This window comes from Pan paniscus, chromosome 3, assembly GCF_029289425.2.
Source record: "Pan paniscus chromosome 3, NHGRI_mPanPan1-v2.0_pri, whole genome shotgun sequence".
Taxonomy (NCBI): domain Eukaryota; kingdom Metazoa; phylum Chordata; class Mammalia; order Primates; family Hominidae; genus Pan; species Pan paniscus.
Window position 1 is genome coordinate 135376324 of NC_073252.2, and position 20175 is coordinate 135396498.

The 20175-nt window shown below is 36.9% G+C and overlaps 1 protein-coding gene across 4 annotated transcripts; it reads right to left on the reverse strand.

The window, feature by feature from the left end:
- Positions 1–2827: 2827 nt before the first annotated feature.
- Positions 2828–15883, reverse strand: PCDH18 (protocadherin 18). 4 transcript variants are annotated; one of them, XM_008974103.5, is made up of 4 exons: positions 12731–15883; positions 11861–11946; positions 11607–11770; positions 2828–4827 (listed from the first exon to the last, which is right to left on the reverse strand). In XM_008974103.5, the coding sequence occupies exons 1-4, from the start codon at positions 15215–15217 to the stop codon at positions 4160–4162; spliced, it is 3405 nt and encodes a 1134-aa protein (XP_008972351.1). In that variant the 5' UTR covers positions 15218–15883; the 3' UTR covers positions 2828–4159. The 4 variants fall into 4 exon arrangements, with proteins under 4 accessions (XP_008972351.1, XP_063459975.1, XP_063459976.1 ...); XM_063603905.1 differs by having other exon boundaries at positions 2828–4832; positions 11861–11949; positions 12731–15654; XM_063603906.1 differs by having other exon boundaries at positions 2828–4832; positions 12731–15653.
- Positions 15884–20175: the final 4292 nt, after the last annotated feature.

Here is a 20175-nt window from a genome sequence, read left to right on the forward strand (position 1 = left end):
GGCTGGTCTTGAACTCCTGACCTCAAATGATCCGCCTGGCTTGGCCTCCCAAAGTGCTGGGATTACAGGCGTGAGCCACCGTGCCCAGCATCATTTGGTTGGATTTTAATTTTTTTTTTTGAGATGGAGTCTTACTCTGTAGCCCAGGTTGGAGTGAAGTGGTGCAATCTCAGCTCACTGCAACCTCCAACCCCAGGTTCAAGTGACTCTCCTACCTCAGCCTCCTAAGAAGCTGAGATTACAGGTGGGTGCCACCACGCCCGGCTAATTTTTGTATTTTTAGTGGAGATGGGGTTTCACCATGTTGGCCAGGCTGGTCTCGAACTCCCGACCTCAGACCTCAGGTGATCTGCCTGTGTTTTTTTTTTTTTTTTTTTTGAGAAAGAATCTTGCTCTGTCGCACAGGCTGGAGTGCAGTGGCTCGATCTCGGCTCACTGCAACCTCCCCCTCCCGGATTCAAGTGATTCTCCTGCCTCAGCCTCCCAAGTAGCTGGGACTACAGGTGTGCACCACCTCACCCAGCTAATTTATTGTATTTTTTTTCATAGAGATAGGGTATTGCCATATTGGCCATGCTGGTCTCTAACTCCTGGCCTCAAGTGATCCACCCGCCTAGGCCTCCCAAAGTGCTGGGATTACAGGCCTGAGCCACCACACTCAGCAGATTTATTTTATTTTATTTCATTTTATTTTATTCTTGAGACAGAGTCTTGCTCTGTCACCCAGGCTGAAGTGTAGTGGTGCAATCTCGGCTCCCTGCAACCTCTGCCTCCTGGGTTCAAGTGATTCTTCTGCCTCAGTCTCCCGAGTAGCTGGGACTACAGGCGTGCACCACCATGCATGGCTAATTTTTGTACTTTTAGTAGAGATGGGGTTTCACCATATTTGCCAGGCTGGTCTCAAACTCCTGACTACCCGCCTCGGCCTCCCAAAGTGCTGGGATTACAGGTGTGAGCCACCACACCCAGCCCAGATTTTAATTTTTAAATAGCAACATGTATTGCTTATTCAGAGTTCAGTATATCCTTAATTTTTGAAGTCACTGAAGAAGTCACATTTATGAAAATCAGCTTAGTTTTTTTGTTTCGTTCTTGTGATGATACATTATCCAGATATACTGAAATGGAACAGAAATGTCAAAACATGTAAGACAGTCTTGGGACAGTTCTATTAGTTTCTGCTATGTTGAAAGCTGCCATGTCAGACAATGCATTTTTCAGCCATACAAGTAATCCAGTATAATATTGCTTATTTTTAAAATAGATCTACAATCTTTAAATTTTAAAGTGTCAATGTTTCCAATTGATCTTTGAATATTTTCTGATCACCAGTATCAAAAGAATGAAACAAGAAAACTAAGCTGAGTTTCATAAATGTGACGTCTTCAGTGACTTCAATAAGACAATAACTTAATAACTCACTCATCTTTACCTTAATAGTTATCTATTGGTAAGTGGCAAATTTAAATATTTGTGACAGAAAGAACAATAGTTTAAATGATTAACAATGTTATAAGCCCCATCTGCTAAGATCAATAAGTAAATCAATGAGCAATTAATAAAAATGTTAATAACTTACAAGAATTTGAAGAAAGCTAATTCTCATCATTCTATAAACAAGAATTTAAGGAGGATTTGTTAAGCAATAGATTCAGTTTTGAGTTACATTTTTTGAAGTTAATTTCCTTAATATATGATTGTCATTGAAGAACATTTCAAATAATCCAGTAGAACTAAAGGGATTAAAAATAATAAGTGGAGGAAAGAATGTTTAAGTGCTTTTTTGTTGTTTCAATCTGAGGAAGGGTAGGGTATCAAAAAAGAGGTGATACAAACTTGGTGAGAGATTAGGTTGCTATGATAGCATCAGACATCCCAGCTTTCACTAAAAGGATGTTACTTGGTGAAAGGAACAGAAGCAAAAAGCTGAAATCTTGCACTTATATTCTCTTAATCTGTGGACATGGGAAGCAATAATAAGTGGAGAAGGCTGGAGAAACAAGGGATTTTGAGACATGAAATTCTTGGAATATGGACAATATACAAAAGTTTTGTGTTGAATGAAATATTGCATTTTATTTATTTCACATTATTCAAAATAGCGGTTTTCAGCATAGCTTCCCATATTACTGCTGGTGCTTTAAATTAAGAACAGTGAGGATATAAAAGTCTTTTTCTTAATGGTAATATATACTGAAAGGAAGTGAAGTTGAAAGGCAGAATGCATTTAAATATGGTTAGCGTTTGTGTGTGTAATCTACTGAAAAATATACTGAAATTTCACTTGTAATTGCAATCTCTCCTATAAAGGAAAATGTGCCTGTTGAAAGAGGTAATATATTCTATTTAATGTGGTACTCATTTGAGAATTCAAATATCTGAATTTTAGTCACTTTTCAGTTACTTAACTTTCCCAGTATTTCAATTCCTGACTAGCAAGCCAGGGATGATAATATTCTTGCCTTCTGGAAACATTGTAAGGAAACCTTTTTATCCTGCACAAGTTAATACAAAATGTCCTGAGAAAGTATTATTTTTTTGTAATTTGAAAAATATTCAAGCAATTATTGCTTGCTTACTCTTTTTTCTTTATTCCCCAAATGCATTTAACTTATTTAGCTGGAATATGGTTTACTACTTTCATTCCCATTACAAGTCTCAAACTCATTCCTTTTCCATTGTGTTTTTCTTGTTCGCCCAGCCAACTGAATGCTGCCTGTTTATTATTTGAAACTCAACACTGAATCACCCTCTCAGGAAGGGCATGCTGCATGCCAAGCTTTTGAACAAATATGTAGCAACAGGACTCTGACTTATAGACAGTTCCTTAGCTTTACTTTAATTTTTCTTTTATTTTCACTGACAGAAAAATTTTCTGGAGAGTACAATCAAGATAGTGTATTATTAGAAACAACATTAATAGAAGCTTGGTCAGAAATGATAATAGTCATAATAAGCATCTCTCTCACCAAGGCATTTCACACAGAGAGATCACAGCACAATAAATAAAGGATTTCTCATTTGCCACACAACAAATAAAACAATTGCAGTAACAAAAATATGATTTTATAAATGTTCTTATACTAAAAATAAAAGCAAAAATATGAGATCATGCACTGGAGACAAAAGCTAAAAATGAATAGTTATAACAAAAAAAGACAATATTCCAAAAGATTAAAATGTTCAAGTATTGTGAGAGGAAAGGGGAAGATTCAAAATAGAATGGGTTCAGAATAAGTCAATTATATTTACTACCTTAGGAGAGACACTGACATAACTGTTTTTATCCAGTAATATTTTATGCCATTAGAACACATACTGTTATCCATTTAAAGGACACATTCCATTTCCTTGGAGCATGTTTCATACTACAAGGATGGAATAAAATTTATTGTTTACCGTAATTATAAGTAGATAATAATATTGTGAGAGAAATATTCTCCGGAACAGGCCAGTGTGATGGCCTGGAATAGTAGGGGCCTGGGAGTCAGGAAACATTGACTTTAGTTCTGTTTTCATCATTGTCTATAAAAAGTTCATTTGAGATAGTCATCTAATAAATAACCTTCAAGATATTTCTCAGTCCTGAAATAAACTTTCACTTTATCTTTCGATTTTCCTATAAGAGTTCAACTATTGGGGCTAGTAGAAAGTAGAGAAAATAACAATAAAATAGCTTAACAGTTTTAATGATTCTTAATTTCTAAAAAGTTATTGAAAAAAAGTGGGATCACTTAATGGAATTAAGAATTGTATAATGCTTCAGTGGGGTTGTTCATACAACATAATAATTCTTCCCCAACAAAACTAATCTAAGCAGTGCCTGTATACTTTGTGGTTGAATAGTGTATCAGATTTGAACAGTGGCTAGTTTCTACACGACTAGGAAAAACATGTCTGTCATGGGAGTAAAAAAATAAAATTTGTTTGTTAAATTACACATAAATATAAGGTACAAATGTATTTTTAAAATACAGATTAAAATAATCACACTTGCATTGTGTACATACGAAAATACAGTATTTAATATTCAATATACACAGACACATTTATGATAAATGCAACTATTTGGCAATGCCAGTTCTTTCAGGGTTTTTTGTTGTTGTTGTTGTTCCCTATTTCCATATACATGGAAACAAAAATGCTTCGCTAAAATCTCCTAGCTCTGGCGGACATCTTGAAGCAGTTTGTTAATCTCTGCCACCAGTTCACTGGCATCCATGAGTTCGTGTTTCCCATCATTGAGGTGGTTGAGCACATTGTCAAAATCATCTTCTTCATAATTTTCAGGGATCTCCTCCATGGCTGGCAGCCATTTTGAAGAAGGCTGCACACTGGAGTGAGTTCCAAGTGGCGGCCCACAGTTGGTGGTGGGATTTTGAAAATGCGTACTGGCTGCCCATGCCGCTACCCCCTGTGGGTAACCCACAGTTTTGGCTGGCAAGGGTCCCTTCCTGCGCTCCAGGGAGTTGGACCGATCCACCTCACTGCATTCAGAATAGGTGTCCAGGGAAGGCGGTAAGAGACGCTGGAACACACTGCTCATTTCCGAGAGCAGAGATGATGTGCTGGTATCCCCAGTGTCCTCATCGTTTGGGGAGTCCTTTCCAAAGGTGGAAAAACTCTTCTTCTTTTCACCGGAATCTGCAGGCTGAGCGTCATCCTCAAGACTCTGATGTGGATGCTGCTGCTGGGGTTGCGTTGGGAATTCTTCCCCTGGAATGAACATGTTACTCCTATAATCAGAAGACGGTGAGGGCAGTGGTGGCATCCAGCACTGGTCAGAGTGTCCCAGGACCCTGCACTCCTCCGTGCAGAGTCTCATAGCTGCACTCAAGAAAAACAGTGGGGATTCATTATTATACTTAGCACGATTCAAAATGATGCAAAAATGCAATTTTATAATAAAAAATAGAATGAGACAATTTTAAACTATTTCCATGATGCCAACCTATTATTATACACAAAAGCTGGACTACAATTATGGCTTTAATTTGAACACTGGTTTTATAGACCTCCATAAGTGTTATCTTCTGGTGTGCTTTTTTTTCCTTATTAATCAGGTAAGAATATTCTGCTACTTGAATAATGATAAGACGGGTTGATAAAGTATACGTGGGAAGAACTAGGTGTGAGTGATGAAATAAGTGCTGAACATAAATTCTAAAGAACAGACTTGTAAGGTGAAACCTATAACTTTAGAATGCCACCCATTAATTCTCGTGTAATACATACCTTTGTGTAACTTTCTCAATATTACTTTAGTTTTAATGGAAGCAATGAGAATATAATAAGCTATAAGGTAATTATACTTATTAATCTCTCTTAAAGATATTACAAATTATTTATTGACTTGTTACTTAACACAGCAGTGAAAAGTATCCTCAGCTACTGGATGGCCATCTGCAATTACCCTGTTAAGAAGTTTTCTTTTAAAGATTCAAAATATATTTATATTCAAATATATGAAAATGTCATCAAAAGATGAAGAATATGAAAAATCCATTCCTTAGGTCTTACAGATGTTCTAATGCTCTTATGGGAATATGAGTGGCCACAGTCATAGGAAAAAAAATAGATGATATGAGAAAAGCAGGAAAATAAAGAGGAAAAAACCCCTCTAAATTTGGCAAATACAGTAACTAAGCTACATGACAAGGAAATGAAAAGATGTAAAATACACTCTACAAACCATTGACTTATTTCAGTGAGAAATAAGTCTGTTCAGTATTATGATTTCATTTTAGAGCAAAGAGCAGAATGCAGAAAATGCAAAATAATTCTCTTAGACTTACAAGAACATTAGGTTGTTACTAGCTATACTTACATATTGGGCTAATTTTGTAGATCCATCTACTTTAGGAAGATTCCTCTTCCTCCCAAATTATTGCTAAAAAGGTGACTCTTGAAGGATGCGCATTCCCTTATTAGAGGAAACAAGTTGTCTACTGCAGTTACTGTGGTATCACTAGCAACTGGTAAAGTGCCTGCATACAGTAGGTATTCACTACATGTTTTCTAAATAAAACATGGAGAAAATAATGTTGACTTTCTGAAAAAAAAGAAGTAATGGTCTTTGATTGAAGGCGTAGAAATTGCTGCTTTTCTCTGCTTGAATCTTTGAGATAATTCTGTTCTTAAACTGCAAGAGTCCCAAATATGGACCTCAAGTTTTAATGAAAAGGAGGATAATTTGAGGAATAAAATGAGATCAAGTATTATGAGTGAGAAAAAAGCTGAATCAGTAGAAAACTAGAAATACAATGAAGCAGAAAAAAAAGTGGAGAAAGTGTGAACACCAATTCCATGTGAATCAAGGTGGGGAAAGAGAAAGAGGGTAAGCATGAAGAAAACTTGTGCAATTTGTTATGAAAGGTTACATTTAAATAAGCAAGAATGATTTAAGAATAAAAGCTTTTTTAGATTTCCTGACTTCATGCAGTATTACTACTTGGAAATGTTTGCCAACTTTTTTTTTTTTAATTTGATGTGGACGAAACAAAAGGGGTTGAAAGTAATTGGAATAACTTAATAGCAATGAGGTTTTCTCAGCAGCAAAATAACAATCACAGTGGTAATGATTTTTTTTTCCTTCTTAATTCCCCAGGTCTCTGAAAATGGAACTTAGACCTGTCTCTATTGTCTTACTCATATCCTGTCAGAAGGAAGAAGAACAGACCTGCTGACACCTCTTCATTTATTTTATTTAACTCTGTAGTTTTAGGCTTGGGAAGGACTTAGTTGTTTGATTCACTTTATTTTAATGCTTAATGATTGGAGGGAAAGGAAAGGCTTGCAAGAATACTGAAAATGACCTAGTTTTCTAAAGACCTAAATATAATAAACATATAACCAACAATACAATGCAAAAATACAATCTAGGTAACTGAAAGTTACCTAGAATCTGAAAGTTCATGCTCAAAAATAAGTTTGGTCATAGAAATTTTTTAAACAGTGAATGTTATTTGCAACTTCATCCCAATAAATAAGTGAAGCTTTAATTATAAAATAATAAATTAACATAAAAATGAAAAATAATAAGAGAAATTGATAAGAAAAGACTAATGGAGGGAAGGATGGCAAAAATAAGAGAAATGGAAGAGTAATGGTGCAGAAGAGGGCATTTCTTGCAACTTCATTGATATTGTCAACCTTGTCCCCAGGGACTTGACTGAAAACATTCTCAATCTGTAAGTAATTCAGTGCCACAAATGTTCCATACTATATCCCAGTTATCAGGGCTTGTTGACAAGTGGTGCAAGTGGCTAATCTTTCTGTTGCTCCTTGAAAGCTCTTATAGGTAGTTAAGTGTCCTCTGGGGAGGGGGACCATGGTGAAAGGAGAGTATCTTCTTCACCACTGTAAGACTATGAATTTTGTCACCGCACTGCACCTTATTGGTGGGACAGGAAGCAGATATATAAGAAGAAATACGTATGCCTTGCTTCTGTCAAGTCATCAGGTGATCAATCAGTTATCCGTTATGAGTCTGCTACATGTGAAGTGCAACAATAGCACCCTGCCCTCAAAAGTTGTAAAAAGATATAGCTCTAAGTAAAGTGTAGCAAGTGACATCGTAAACACAGGTAAAGTGTCAAACTAGATGATGCTAAGGGCATGTCAAGAAAGGAAAAAAGAGTGGAGGTGGAAGCTGAAATAGTTAAAGAAAGAGCCACCTAAAACAAACTTTGAAAGATGAATAGGATTCAGTTACACAAAGTGACGAGAAGCCAGCTTTTCAGGTAGGAAGGACACCATGAGCAAAGCATCAGTGTATTAAGTAAGGAGATGCTTCTAGCTATAACAAAAGATACAAAGATGGCAACATATGAGAGTTAATAAGCTAAGAGGGGATTCCATTGCCCTTTGAATGCCAAGATAAATAGTTTAGTTCAATGATGCTGGGCAACAAGAGTTAAGTATTGATTTTGAGCCAAAAAATGTGGATTAAAATGTTCTCAAAATGTTGTTCAAGCTGTATGAAAGAAAGATTTGACAAAGGGAGGAGCTACTAGACAGTGAATATCAGTTTGCACACTGACACACTAAACCTGTCATGGAAGAAAGGCCAGAACAGATGGGCTTTCGTGGATACCTGCCATGAGAAAGGAGAGAACATAAAATTTAAAAAGAATATTTAAAGTAAGTAATCAGAGATGACAGACTGATGAAAAGTGGATTGGACTCAATCAAGAAAAATGAGTATCACAAGAAACAAAATAAAACGGCTGTATAAATCATCCTGGTGAAGTGAATGCAATGGAAAATGGAGATTTTTGCAGGCATATGCTTAGTGTTATAGTTCAAAGTTGAATGAGTAAGAAAGTATGTTGGCAAACATGAGCCAACAGACAAAAAAATGCATACCAATTTGACTGCTCAAAATGCAGGATATTTGTGTGGGAATTAATAGCATGAATGACCAGAAATGACCCTGTTGGCAGGCAATGCAACATAACATAATCTATATTTGTTCAAAGTCTAAGGCAGAAAAACAGTTGGAACAACACACTTTAGTCCTAGAAATATAAATGCTTTGGAAACTGTGCTGATCTCTTTTAATGGCATTCAGATGTGGACTTACATTTTTCTCTACTTGGGATATTTTCTGGGAATATAAATTTACAAAACACAAGTTTTACACCCTATTATGCCTCCGGAAGTTGCCGGGGTAAATAATAAATTGGAATATGTGTCATCAAAATTATACTCATAAATAAGGGATAGTTATCTTTGTATAGATACACAGTATGCATATTGCAGTCTACAGTAGCCAAACATGAATATACTTTGCGGACCATTGGTGACTTCCTGGTGCTCTATACCTCCAGGATAGCTTTGACCACACCTCAGATGGAGGCAGGTACCTAGTAAGGCAGAATTGTATCTACTATAATGTATTTTGTTGTAACACAATGTTATGCACAAGCAAAATAACTCTCCAGCCACACCCATGGTTAAGTGTGATTGTGCAAATATGAGATTTTTTTTTAAAAGTTGTCTCATGTTAAGTGGAATTATTAATGATGATATAAAGGTGAACTCCTAATTTTGAAAAGAAATGTGATACTGATGAAGCTTAACGTCACTCACTAAACACAATTCAGTTTTCTACAGTTTATCTATGTCTACCTATTGTTTCCCCAGTGTCTTTATTCCTTAACATCTATTATTATTATTGTAATTATTATTATTATTATTTACTCCAAGTGCTAGAAAACTTTCTTGCCACAAACTTACGTGGAGGTGGCAACTTAGAAAATATAAGAAAAAGTAAAAGAACTTTGACCTAAAAAAAAACTTTATAATTAGCTATTAGATTTCTACAATTTCAGAATTAAAAGGGACTTTAGGATCATTTAATCCCCAAAATACCAAGGTTATGTAATTAGAGCAGCTATTCAGTTAAGTATGCTGATAAATTTAAATTTCAATGAATAAACATTATACAAATCTAAAAATACATAATACAATATTGATGTCATGCCCACTATGTTACTTTTCTGTTTAATGAAATGAAATTACATTATTTAAAATCAAGGATTAATACTCAAAATTAGGGTTCTGTCAGGATCACAGAATTGTAGTTTAGCCAACTCCTTTATTACACAAGTACGAATAATAAAACTGATTCTCTTTGAGCAAAGTGTCTGATTCTAAATATATTCCACTAAATTTTCAGAGATTTCTCTTCAAATTGGTCAAGAAAGTCTATGCATTAAAAACAAAAACAAAAAACGGACACCATGACTGTGCAAACAGGCTCTCAGGTACACTGCATGCCTTATTGTTTCTCGAAGTCCCCCCCATACATTCATCCTGTGAGATACATTATAGTGTCTATTACTGTGATAACAGTATTAAATAATCAACATTTAATAGTTATGGGGTATGTCATAAAGTCTTTAGAACATAAGAACAATGAGGACACTCTATTTAAAAACAATTACTACAACAACAAAAACCTGTTACTTCACATACTTGATAGATTAGTGTTTAAGAGTGCAGGGATTGGTCCAAATCTCACTCTCCCATGTACAAACTGCCTGATTTGAGATGCATTTTCTAACCTTTATAAGTTTCAGTTTCCAAATCTTAAAAAAAAAAAAAAAATAGAAGCCTGTTGCTACTGTCACTACTACTAATTCCTGCCAAAGCCTTAGGAGAGGCAGTGCAGGTATCAAACTCTGCATGAGCCTGGAGTAAACCTGGGGGCATAGTTGGTAACTACTATTGCTACTACTATTCCTCATATTAATACCGCTCTGGCTACTGCCATCACTACTTCACTTATGAGTGCTTGAGTTTCTATTCACAGTGGTCCTTTGGTATCCAAAGGGGATTGATCCAGGCCCCCTGTGGATATCAAAATTGGGTTGCTTATATAAAGTGGTATGGCAGTTATATAGAGCCTACGCACATCCTCCCAAATACTTTAAATCTTCTCTAGGTTACTAAAAATACCTAATAAATGTAAATGCTATGTAAATAGCTGTTATACTGTATTGTTTTTTATTTGTATTGTTTTTTATTGTTGTATTGCTATTTTTTATTGTTTAATCCAAATACTTTCAATTAACAGTTGGTTGAATCTATGGATGTGGAACCTGCTGATACGGGTTGTCAGCTATATTGATTTTCTTGAATTCCTGTAGCTGTCTGAGGCTCCCTCATGTTTATTTCCTAAACTCTCTTACTTATCTGTATTCAAAAATAGAGGTGCGATGAAACTAAGATGGGTGATATTGTGTTGTTCTATCTTTCATATATCAAATGGCAGTCAATGATCCACATTCAGTGAAACTTGGAAATATAGGTAGCCAAAAGAACACACATATTCCTAAGGTTGATTTAATATTGCAGTCTTTAGTAGTGGGGCTGCTAGGATAATATAATCAGTATTTACTCAGTTCAGAGAGTTTCTATTGCAGAATTAGAGGGAAGAAACTCCAAGGAAAACGTGGTTCGAAACTTAATAGCATCTCTTCTATCTTGCTGTGTACTTAAAGATTCCACTCTTGGGTCCCTGTGCCTCTTCTACTATAGCAAAATGAAATGTTGGCAAAAATATTCTGTGCTTACCACCTACAAAGATGCATTCCTTCTCCTATTTTTAATGCTTGAAGTGTACAATTTCCAGTGTATTTTAGCCTCTGATTTTGTGAGTTGGTGCCCATCACAGGAAACGCATCCTCCAAATTACAGTCCAGTTCACCACTCTGCGCCAAAACAGTTTAACTGAATAAAAACCACCACCCAATAATTTTGCAAAGAGTTACACAACTGTGTTCTATGGCTGTATCGGATGAGGTGGAAAGAGGGGGAAAATGGTTTGTTTTTTTGATTTTCCCCCACCCCTTTCTTCTTGTCCTATGAAGATGTCATGCTTACTCGTTCTCTTCCAACCGCTTAATGAAATTTAACAGTGTTAAAATGTTTCAGTTTCTGTTCATTACTAAACAGTGATGAACATACTATAAAACATATTATAAATACTTTAGTGCAAGGGACAAATAAAGAAGAAATATAAGCATGAGAGAAATTTTTCATTTTACTGGTGTCACGGTAGACCTGAAAATAAAGATTTTCTTTCACTACCCTCTTACCTGCTGGAATTCTTCCATCTGTGAGAAACAGGTCGCTGAATCCTTCACCCAGCAGCCTATCTATTGGAGAATCTCGCCCCAAATCATAATCACTGTCTCCTGCCTCACTGTCACCACGGCCACTGTCTTTCAAGCTAAATTTGTCCATGTCTTGAAGGGCATATCTGGAAAGATAAATCAGAAAAAAAAATTACAGTTTTTTCTCTTCAGCATTTATGTTGAAACTTAATAAGTAACACAAGAATAATTCATACCTATAGCTCCTGGAATATTTGTTTCCTCGAAAACTTGGTCTTGGCTGATATTGCCCCTGGTGAAGCATTGAAAGAAGCTGAGAGACCTGCTGGAAGCCAAATAGACAGAACTGATTCCCGGAAACAAGCCTCCAAACACTCACAATCTTTAAGCAAGAAAAACAGTTGCTTGCTATTTCAACTAAGTAACTGAACATATTATCTCTATTTAAAAGATTTGCAAATGCTGGACTGTGGCGGACCATGCAGCCAGCTACCAACTATAACTAAAACATATCTCAGAGAGATTTGGATGACCTAATACAACTGACTTTTACTTTGTGAAAGAAGACTCCCTTTCAAATAACTGATTTATTTTCTTTATAATTCAGATAAAGTGACCACCTGTAAAAATACATGGAAAATACTGTAAAATACAACACTGTAATGCATGTAGTGTAAAAAATGTCAGGAAATCTTCCAAACTTGGACAAACATAGCATGCATTGAAATAGAAGTCTGAAGGCCTCAGTTTTTTTATTTGTTCAGTAAAGACTATAACCTTCAAAATAAAGCAAGTCTCTACTTTTTGGCTTCCCATTATTTTAATCTGGGAAGCAAGGGGACTCTAATTACATAGTCCTTTGTGACCTTCACATTTATTTTTCAATATTACACATATTATATGAAGTTATTTACTTAAGGAAAACTAAAAACAGTATGCTAAAGTGTGCATCTTTGTTACATATTCACAATGTAACTTGTATCCTACTTAATTTGCACAGTATTAGTATTGTTACTTATTAATGAAAACATTTAAGAACTAGTAAACACAATTCCTGAACACTAACACCTAACATTGCAATGAATTGATGTGGTTTATGATCTTACCTCAACAGCAGGAGTGGCGTGGGTGAGTTCTAATGAGAAATTCTCTGGCACGTGGTTTGATGAGATTGTCACCAAACTGTTGAGTGACTGGTGACTGTTGTGACTCTGCCGGCTGCCCATCTGCCCTCTTTCTAAGGTAGGAGATGAAGATGGAGACGATCTGTGATGAGATCTGATGGGCAGAGTGCCATTTATGGTAGGCACCAATGTGATGTCCCCTTTGTGAATCTGCCGGGATGGCCTTTTTGGGTGGTGCTGGTAAGTTGATTCGGCCACCCTGCAGTTATAGGATCTAGTGTCTTTCTTCTCACGGTTACACCTAGTTGCAAATAGCACCATAATAACCAGCAACACTGCACAAATTGCTCCTAAGGAAATAATTATTATCATGGAGACATCCAAGGATGCCTGGCTTACTGAAGTCATTGCTGTACTTGTCACCGACTCTGCATATTCAAAGATCATGCACTTCAGAAGGACTTTGGTATGTAGCTGAGGATTGCCTTTGTCCTGAATGATAACTGACAGCTCCCATTCTGTGTAGGGAACAGAATCCATGCTAACGTTGGTATGGATGTCACATGATCGTGGATCAATTATGAAGATATTCTCCTCATTACCTGCTACTATGGCGCAGCTGAGTTCAGCATTCACACCAGAGTCTCTGTCAATTGCCCTTATTCTTGTGACATGAAAGCCACTTTCAGCCCCTTTGGGAATGGTGATTTCTGCCGTATTATTACGCAATGCAGGCCCTATAACCACAGGAACGTTGTCATTTTCGTCAATGATGGTGAGCACAACTGTGGTATTGCTTACCAGTTGCTTTGGGCTTCCTCCATCTCTTGCTTCTACCACAAAAGTGATCTGACTCACTTCTTCATGATCAAAGATTCTGAGGGCATAGATGGCTCCATTAGAAGGGTCAATGGTTACATATGTAGTTATGGAACTTCCTAGAATAAAACTCTCCAAGATGGTGTATGTCACTTGCCCATTTTCTCCAAGATCAGGATCTGTGGCTGTAACAGTGGTGATATATGCCCCTGGTGAGTTATTTTCTGAAATTACAAATTCATATCGGCTTCTCTGGAAGTGGGGTGGATTGTCATTGATATCATTGATTTGAACTGTAAAATGTTTCACTGTAGAGAGACTGGGTGTCCCCCTGTCCTCAGCGATTACAGTCAAACTATACTCAGATCTCTTTTCTCTATCCAGTGTGGCATTAGTTAAGATTAAATAATTGTTTTCATATGTCTTCTGAAGTTTAAAATGACCATGTCCATGAAGCTTACAAACTATTTCTCCATTCAGCCCAGAATCCTTGTCCTGAACTCTGACCAAAGCAACAAATGTATCAATAGGATCCCCTTCAAAAATATAAGATATTTCTTCTTTTCCAGGGGACATGAGGTTGATGTTAATTTCAGGTTTATTGTCATTAACATCCACAACCTTAATTATAATTTTGCAATGGGCTGGGATTGAATTTGGACCCAAATCTTGAGCCTGAACATCAATCTCATAGGATTTGGTGATTTCATAATCCACTTGCTTGAAAAGAGTCAAATGTCCTCTTTCGGAATCAATTTTAAAAGTCTCCATAATTTTGGGAGACACATGACTGCTGAAGGAATATACAATTTTCCCATTAGCGCCCTCATCTGGATCCGTGGCATTCAGATCTAAGAGCAAAGTGCCAACCGGGGAGTTTTCTAAGAGTTGTATTATATAAGATTGCTGCTCAAAAGCAGGGCTGTTGTCATTGGAGTCTGAAATGCTTATTTTTAGTATGGATGAGCCAGACCTCTGAGGTACTCCCATGTCTGAGGCAGTGAGCTGAAGCTCGTAGCTTGACTTCAGCTCCCGATCTAACTCTCTGACCACTATGAGTTCTGCATACTTGGCTCCATCAGTCCTGGTCCGAACCTCGATATTAAAAAAATCATTGGCAGAGAGCGAGTATGTATGGAGGGAATTTTCCCCAACATCTGGATCAAATGCACTGTCCAGGGGAATGCGAGTCCCAACTGCTGCACTCTCAGATATCTCAATAGGTATGAGAGATCTTGAAAACTGGGGAGAATTGTCATTAATATCCAGCACTTCAACTTCAATATGGAAAAGCTGCAGATGCTCTGTGGGTAGAGTGATCACATCAAACTCTATGGAACAGTTCAAGTTTTTCTGGCACAGTTGTTCACGGTCAATTGTAGCCCCTATGCTGATTTCCCCATTATCCTCGTTTACTACAAGTAGAGGAGAATTTCCCCTCTGCATGGCTCGAAATCGAACAGTAGAAGGATTAGGTAGCTTCAATAAAACATCAGCCACATCCTCTGATAGTCTTGCAATTACTGATCCAACCCTCTGTTCCTCATAAATCCTGTATTTCAAATTCTTGCCCAGTACATCGTGGTTGAAAGATACTATCAGAAGTGCAAAAACAAACCTAAAGTGCATTTTAGCATTCATTTGGTGCATTGGTCAGTTTATGAGATTTCCCTCACAGAGCAAGTTAAAACAGCAAAGCAATTGCCTCAACTTCCTTTGGCAACGTAAAGCTACATTTGGTACTTGAAACTTGAAAGCGTCTCTTAATAACACAGCACAGCAATTAACAGCTCGCAAACTTTTGTTTTATACACACCGTGTCACGACTTCCAGATACCTTCGGCATGGAGTCCAGTCCTTGCGTTTGTTTGGTGGTTCGTCCTCTTTCCAGGCAGGAGAGTGTCACCTCCGCGTTTTCTCCCTTGTGTAGTCGGAATCCATCTATTGCAGGGTGCCGGTGGAGTCTGCAGTGTGTCTTTCCTGAGCGATCCTTTCTCCCTTTAGCTGCTCGGCTGCAGACTAAACACCCGTGATTGCTGACTCCAGTCTAAAATCTGTACAACTTCACTTCAACTCAGACAAAGCTCTTGCCCAGCGTGTGTTGAATCGCTTCCAGCCAATCAGCGTGCTTCCAAATCAAAAGCTGATGGAGTCACCCAAGGAGGGAGGGAGAGAGTGGAGGGTGGGAGAGAGAAAGAGACGGAGAAGGAGGAAGGCGGGGGTGGGTGCGCGGGGGAGAGAAGGGGAGACGGGCTGGTGGGGGCTGGGGGAGGAGATGGGAGCCAGTCCTTCCCTGTTCCTTCTTTCTTCCTCCGCACTCCCCCTCCGCCTTTCAATCTACTGCATTCACTTTCTCTGAGCGTGCCATGACAAAGGGGAGACAAATTACAGAAGAAAAACTTTAAATCAACTTCTGGTCGCCTTTATTTATATGGCACGTTAAATTGTTCTTATTTTCTTAATTGCCCTTTCTTCTGCCACAGACATGTAATCATCTTGCTTTTCATACTCCTTAAGTGCTAGTTTAACTTAAAATACCTCTAAGTGCGTTTTGTTGGTGGAGGAATTTAATACAATTTGAAAACTTGCTTCTAATTATGCTTCTCAGACCACCTCCTTCCCCACTCCCTCTGTAAATACTTGGGCCTTTCTCCTTCCAGGAGCACAAGCAGATTTTCTTGAGGCTCTGTTTTTAAAGAACGGAGCAAGTAAAGAGGTTTCATTTTCTGTTTTCTTTCATCTTTATTCTTTGAAGATAAAAAAAGGGCTATCTTGCACTCTTGATTTCTCTTAATTAGCAAGACTTAAGGGAACACCTCAGAATTTGGAGCTAATTAACAATATAGTTCTACCTTGTATGATTTCTTTCCTTGAGTTTGGGCAAAATTGTTTGTAATATTTCTTTGTCCTGTACTTCCAAAAAATCCTATTTATCTTGGGTAAAAGACACTGCAAGCTTTAGCATGCCAATTTCTACCAAAAGGCACTATCTATACAGGGCTAGTCTTCGCAGTGAATACTGGGGGGACATGGACTCAATAGTTTACAAGTCAAATTTTTATAATATATGCATTATTTATGAAAACACTTCAGATATGTATTTTTAAAACCCCAAAGGTTGTTTACACTGACAAATCAAATGCCTGAGCTGAAAATTGCATTTTGTGTGCATCAAAATGCTAGGAAATATCATGGGAGGCTTGTGCTCTATCCAGGTCACAGAAACTGATACGGTATTCTTATTTGAAAATATGATTATTTATGATGTTCTTTCTGCTCTGCAATTCCTTTCAAGTTTATCATCGTGGCTCCATTTTTGCTGCTTTTTTTCATACCTTTTGCATTATTCCTCAGCTGTCTTCATCCGCTTGCATATTTGCTGTTTCACATAATGTCATTGTCACTTTTTTCCATTTATTTTTTCTCACTCTCTATTTTGCCCCCCAGAAACATATAAAAAAAGTAATTTTCTGATTTTTCCACTTTGCTTACTCTCAGCAGAGCTCAGCTAAAGTCACTAAGAAGGCTCTTTCCAAAAAAGAAAGCAGAGGAGTCTCAGCGTGAATTCTCCTTCTTTTTAGGCATTCAAAAGCATTTTATAAGCCATTGTCTTTTTTTCCCCCTCCTGAAATCAGTGCTGTGTGGCAAATTGTGCAGAATAGAAATGCCTATAATGAATGTATTTAGTACTGGGTCACGCTGATGAACATTCTGCCCCCATGAATAATACTGTTTTACAAGTTTGTAGCCCTTTCAAATTGCTGATCCCCAAACCCTATAGGCAAACTAGGAAAACTACCACAAGCAAGGGGGACTTTAGAAACCCATAGCCATCTGGCCTAGATCTCTAACAATCTGAGCCAATAATTATATCAATTCAGGCTTTAGCAAACCCCTTTGCAAACACCAAAAGAGCAAAGAAAGGAATTAGTGACTATTCAAAGTTGGGGTGAGAATTCAAAGGTAACCTAATTCCATTAGTTCTAGGAAAATTTTCTTTCAGAATTTGATAAGTCTACCCCCCAAAAAACTCCAAGAGCAATCGATTTGATTACTTTGATATGGATTTTTTTATGCTTAAAAAGTAAAAATAATAAAAAGCTCTTTTATTTCTAACAGTAGGCTTGAACAGAAATAATCATTGTGAAAAAGAGCTTCAGTGTAACTTACTGAAATATTAAATAACTTGTAAAATAATATATCCTCCAAAATGATATGTTTCTATGAATATGTATTTAAAGAACTTGGCATTCTTTCACCAACAGCGGCTTTTTTCACTTGCAATATCATCCTTACCAGATATTATTTCCTTTTCAGCTTCCCAATCTCTTCCTGAGAAGTCACATGTATCTACTCAAAAGTGATGTGCTTTTGATTTATCCTTGGTATGCACTGATCTGTTCTTTACACTTTTTTCCCCAAAAGTACAGAATTAAAAATAAATCTTTTCTTTGTAATATTGTATCCTAGTTCTAACAATTTAAATTTTCCTCATTTGGTATCCCTGAAAAGATAACATAAAACTATCTCCCAAACTATTTACTATCCATGAAAGGGTTTATATCAGGGGAGAAAAACTGATAAACTTCTATTAGCTGTTATCTGATGATGACCTGGTTGAACTTCATCCTTCTGGAATTTGATGAAGTCATGAAGAAGGGGTAGACCCTCTAAAACAACTTCTCAGATAACCAGTAAGGGAGAGTTGACTGAATGTTTCTTAAAGTCCACCCTCTTTTGATATGGCAGTCTTTGTTGCCAGAGAAAGGAAGTGGTTCCTCTTGAAGACTGTGCCCTCTTGAGTGATGTTAAGCACAGCAGCAAAGTGCTTCTAAGCTTCTAGAGGCAAATCGCAGATACATCCATCCTGTTGTGCATATTTTATCTATGAAGCTCCTTTTACCACTTCAGTTTAATTGGGCTGAAAACTGCTAAACCTAGATAAAAGATATCAACCAGCATTTACAATACATCCTTTCACCTCTAATAACACTTTCACCATGCCATTTACTTTTATTACTTTTGTTCTAAGGAAAATTAAGCTTTATAATTCTAAATTTTGAATGATTTTGTTCCTATTCAAGAGGAAGGAAAACATAGAACTCAATTGTAAGGCTCAAATTTATCTGCATTACATGAAGCAAAGTGTCTCTTTTGGTACTGGAATATAAGATGAAAGTCACTGAAATTCCTTACACGCAGATATGTATTTTGTTTTTTGATTTTTTGCTATTAATTTATATTTTATTAGAGCATATGAGATTAAAAGGTAGGTTAATAAATATTCACTTTTATCTCACTATATGTCTTTCCTACCATCAAAATAATGACATGAGACTTACAATCTTCTGATTGATTGGTATAGTTCACAATCTTTCCTCACAGCATTTGTCGTGAAACATAGAAGAAAATCATGGTCTTGCTTGGCACCATATGGCTGTAACAAGCCCAAATAATTACTCTGCATCCTGGGAAATTAGGGACAAAGGCTTTTCCAGACAAAGGTTAGTAAAGTTAAGGAATTCCAAGACTTTAGACCTGCTTAAGATAAAGAGCTTGCTTGGCTTTTTGTATGAGCCCAACAACTGTGGGTACCACCAGTTGGCAGTTATGTAATCCTGGACAAATTATTTAACTTCTCTGCAAATGTATAATCCTCCGTGAGGTGGGAGTAATAATTTACTCTGAAAAATTCTTTTAAGAATTTCGATGACTGGGGCTTTCCACAAAGGCTGGCCCAGTAAACACACAACAAAGGTTAGTTTCCTTTTCTTAACCTGTGTGTGTCTGTTTTCCTCCTAACATTCATTGAAGAAGAACAAAATGTGGATTATAGCCGCAGAACTTGGTACTTCTCAGACTTTTGGTTTAGATGCATACATAATTTTATGTTGAAAAGGTAAAGCTCTCTTCATCTTGACTTATGAAGGTCACCTGTGAAACATAATTGACAAAACTAATAGTATTGAACTGTGATGGTCTTGAAAACTTGCTGCTTTCCTGAAGAAAATTCCAATACCTACCAACTATACTCAACTATACCTCCAGGCCCTAAACCATAGAAACATATCTACAAATACAATTAGAATTCTACCAGGTGCTTATTTTTCTTTTATATTTGATAGTATACACATCTACTATTTGCCTGTTCTCAAGGCTTTTGCACTAAACAGTTGTTTCTTTAAATTTCATGTGAAACTATAGCAGGAAGACAAAAGGATATGATTTGATGTATCGTGGCAGTGACAAGGAAATATAAAATTTGTCAAATAAGATTTTTATTTAAAAACCAACCTTAGGCCTTTTGTCAATCACATTACGTCTCTCTATGTTGTTCTTCCTTTATTCCATTTACTAATAGATTTAAGAATATAATAATGAAAAGTCACCAAACAATATGAACTCTTTATGAGACAAAATTTATCAACATAAGATCAAAGGTTGGGAAATGAAAATAGATCCCAAACTATCTTTAGATGTGTGTAACAGAAATAGACTTTAGTTGAATTCTGATCAAAACTGAATGCGCTAAGCACCCACAGGAGGCCCACGCACCTGGAAGCATAGCTGTGCTAGGGCTGGGAGGCAGCCCAAACCAGGGGCCAAGA

Bases quoted from the DNA above. Each gene is read 5' to 3' on its own strand.
- PCDH18 (XM_003820664.6), bottom strand. From the start codon at position 15,217: ATGCACCAAATGAATGCTAAAATGCACTTTAGGTTTGTTTTTGCACTT. The intron at 11,950-12,730 runs GTAAGATCATAA...TTTGGCTTCCAG, and splicing joins ACGCCACTCCTGCTGTTGAG to CAGGTCTCTCAGCTTCTTTC. The intron at 4,828-11,606 runs GTAAGAGGGTAG...TCTTGAGTGCAG, and splicing joins AGATGGAAGAATTCCAGCAG to CTATGAGACTCTGCACGGAG.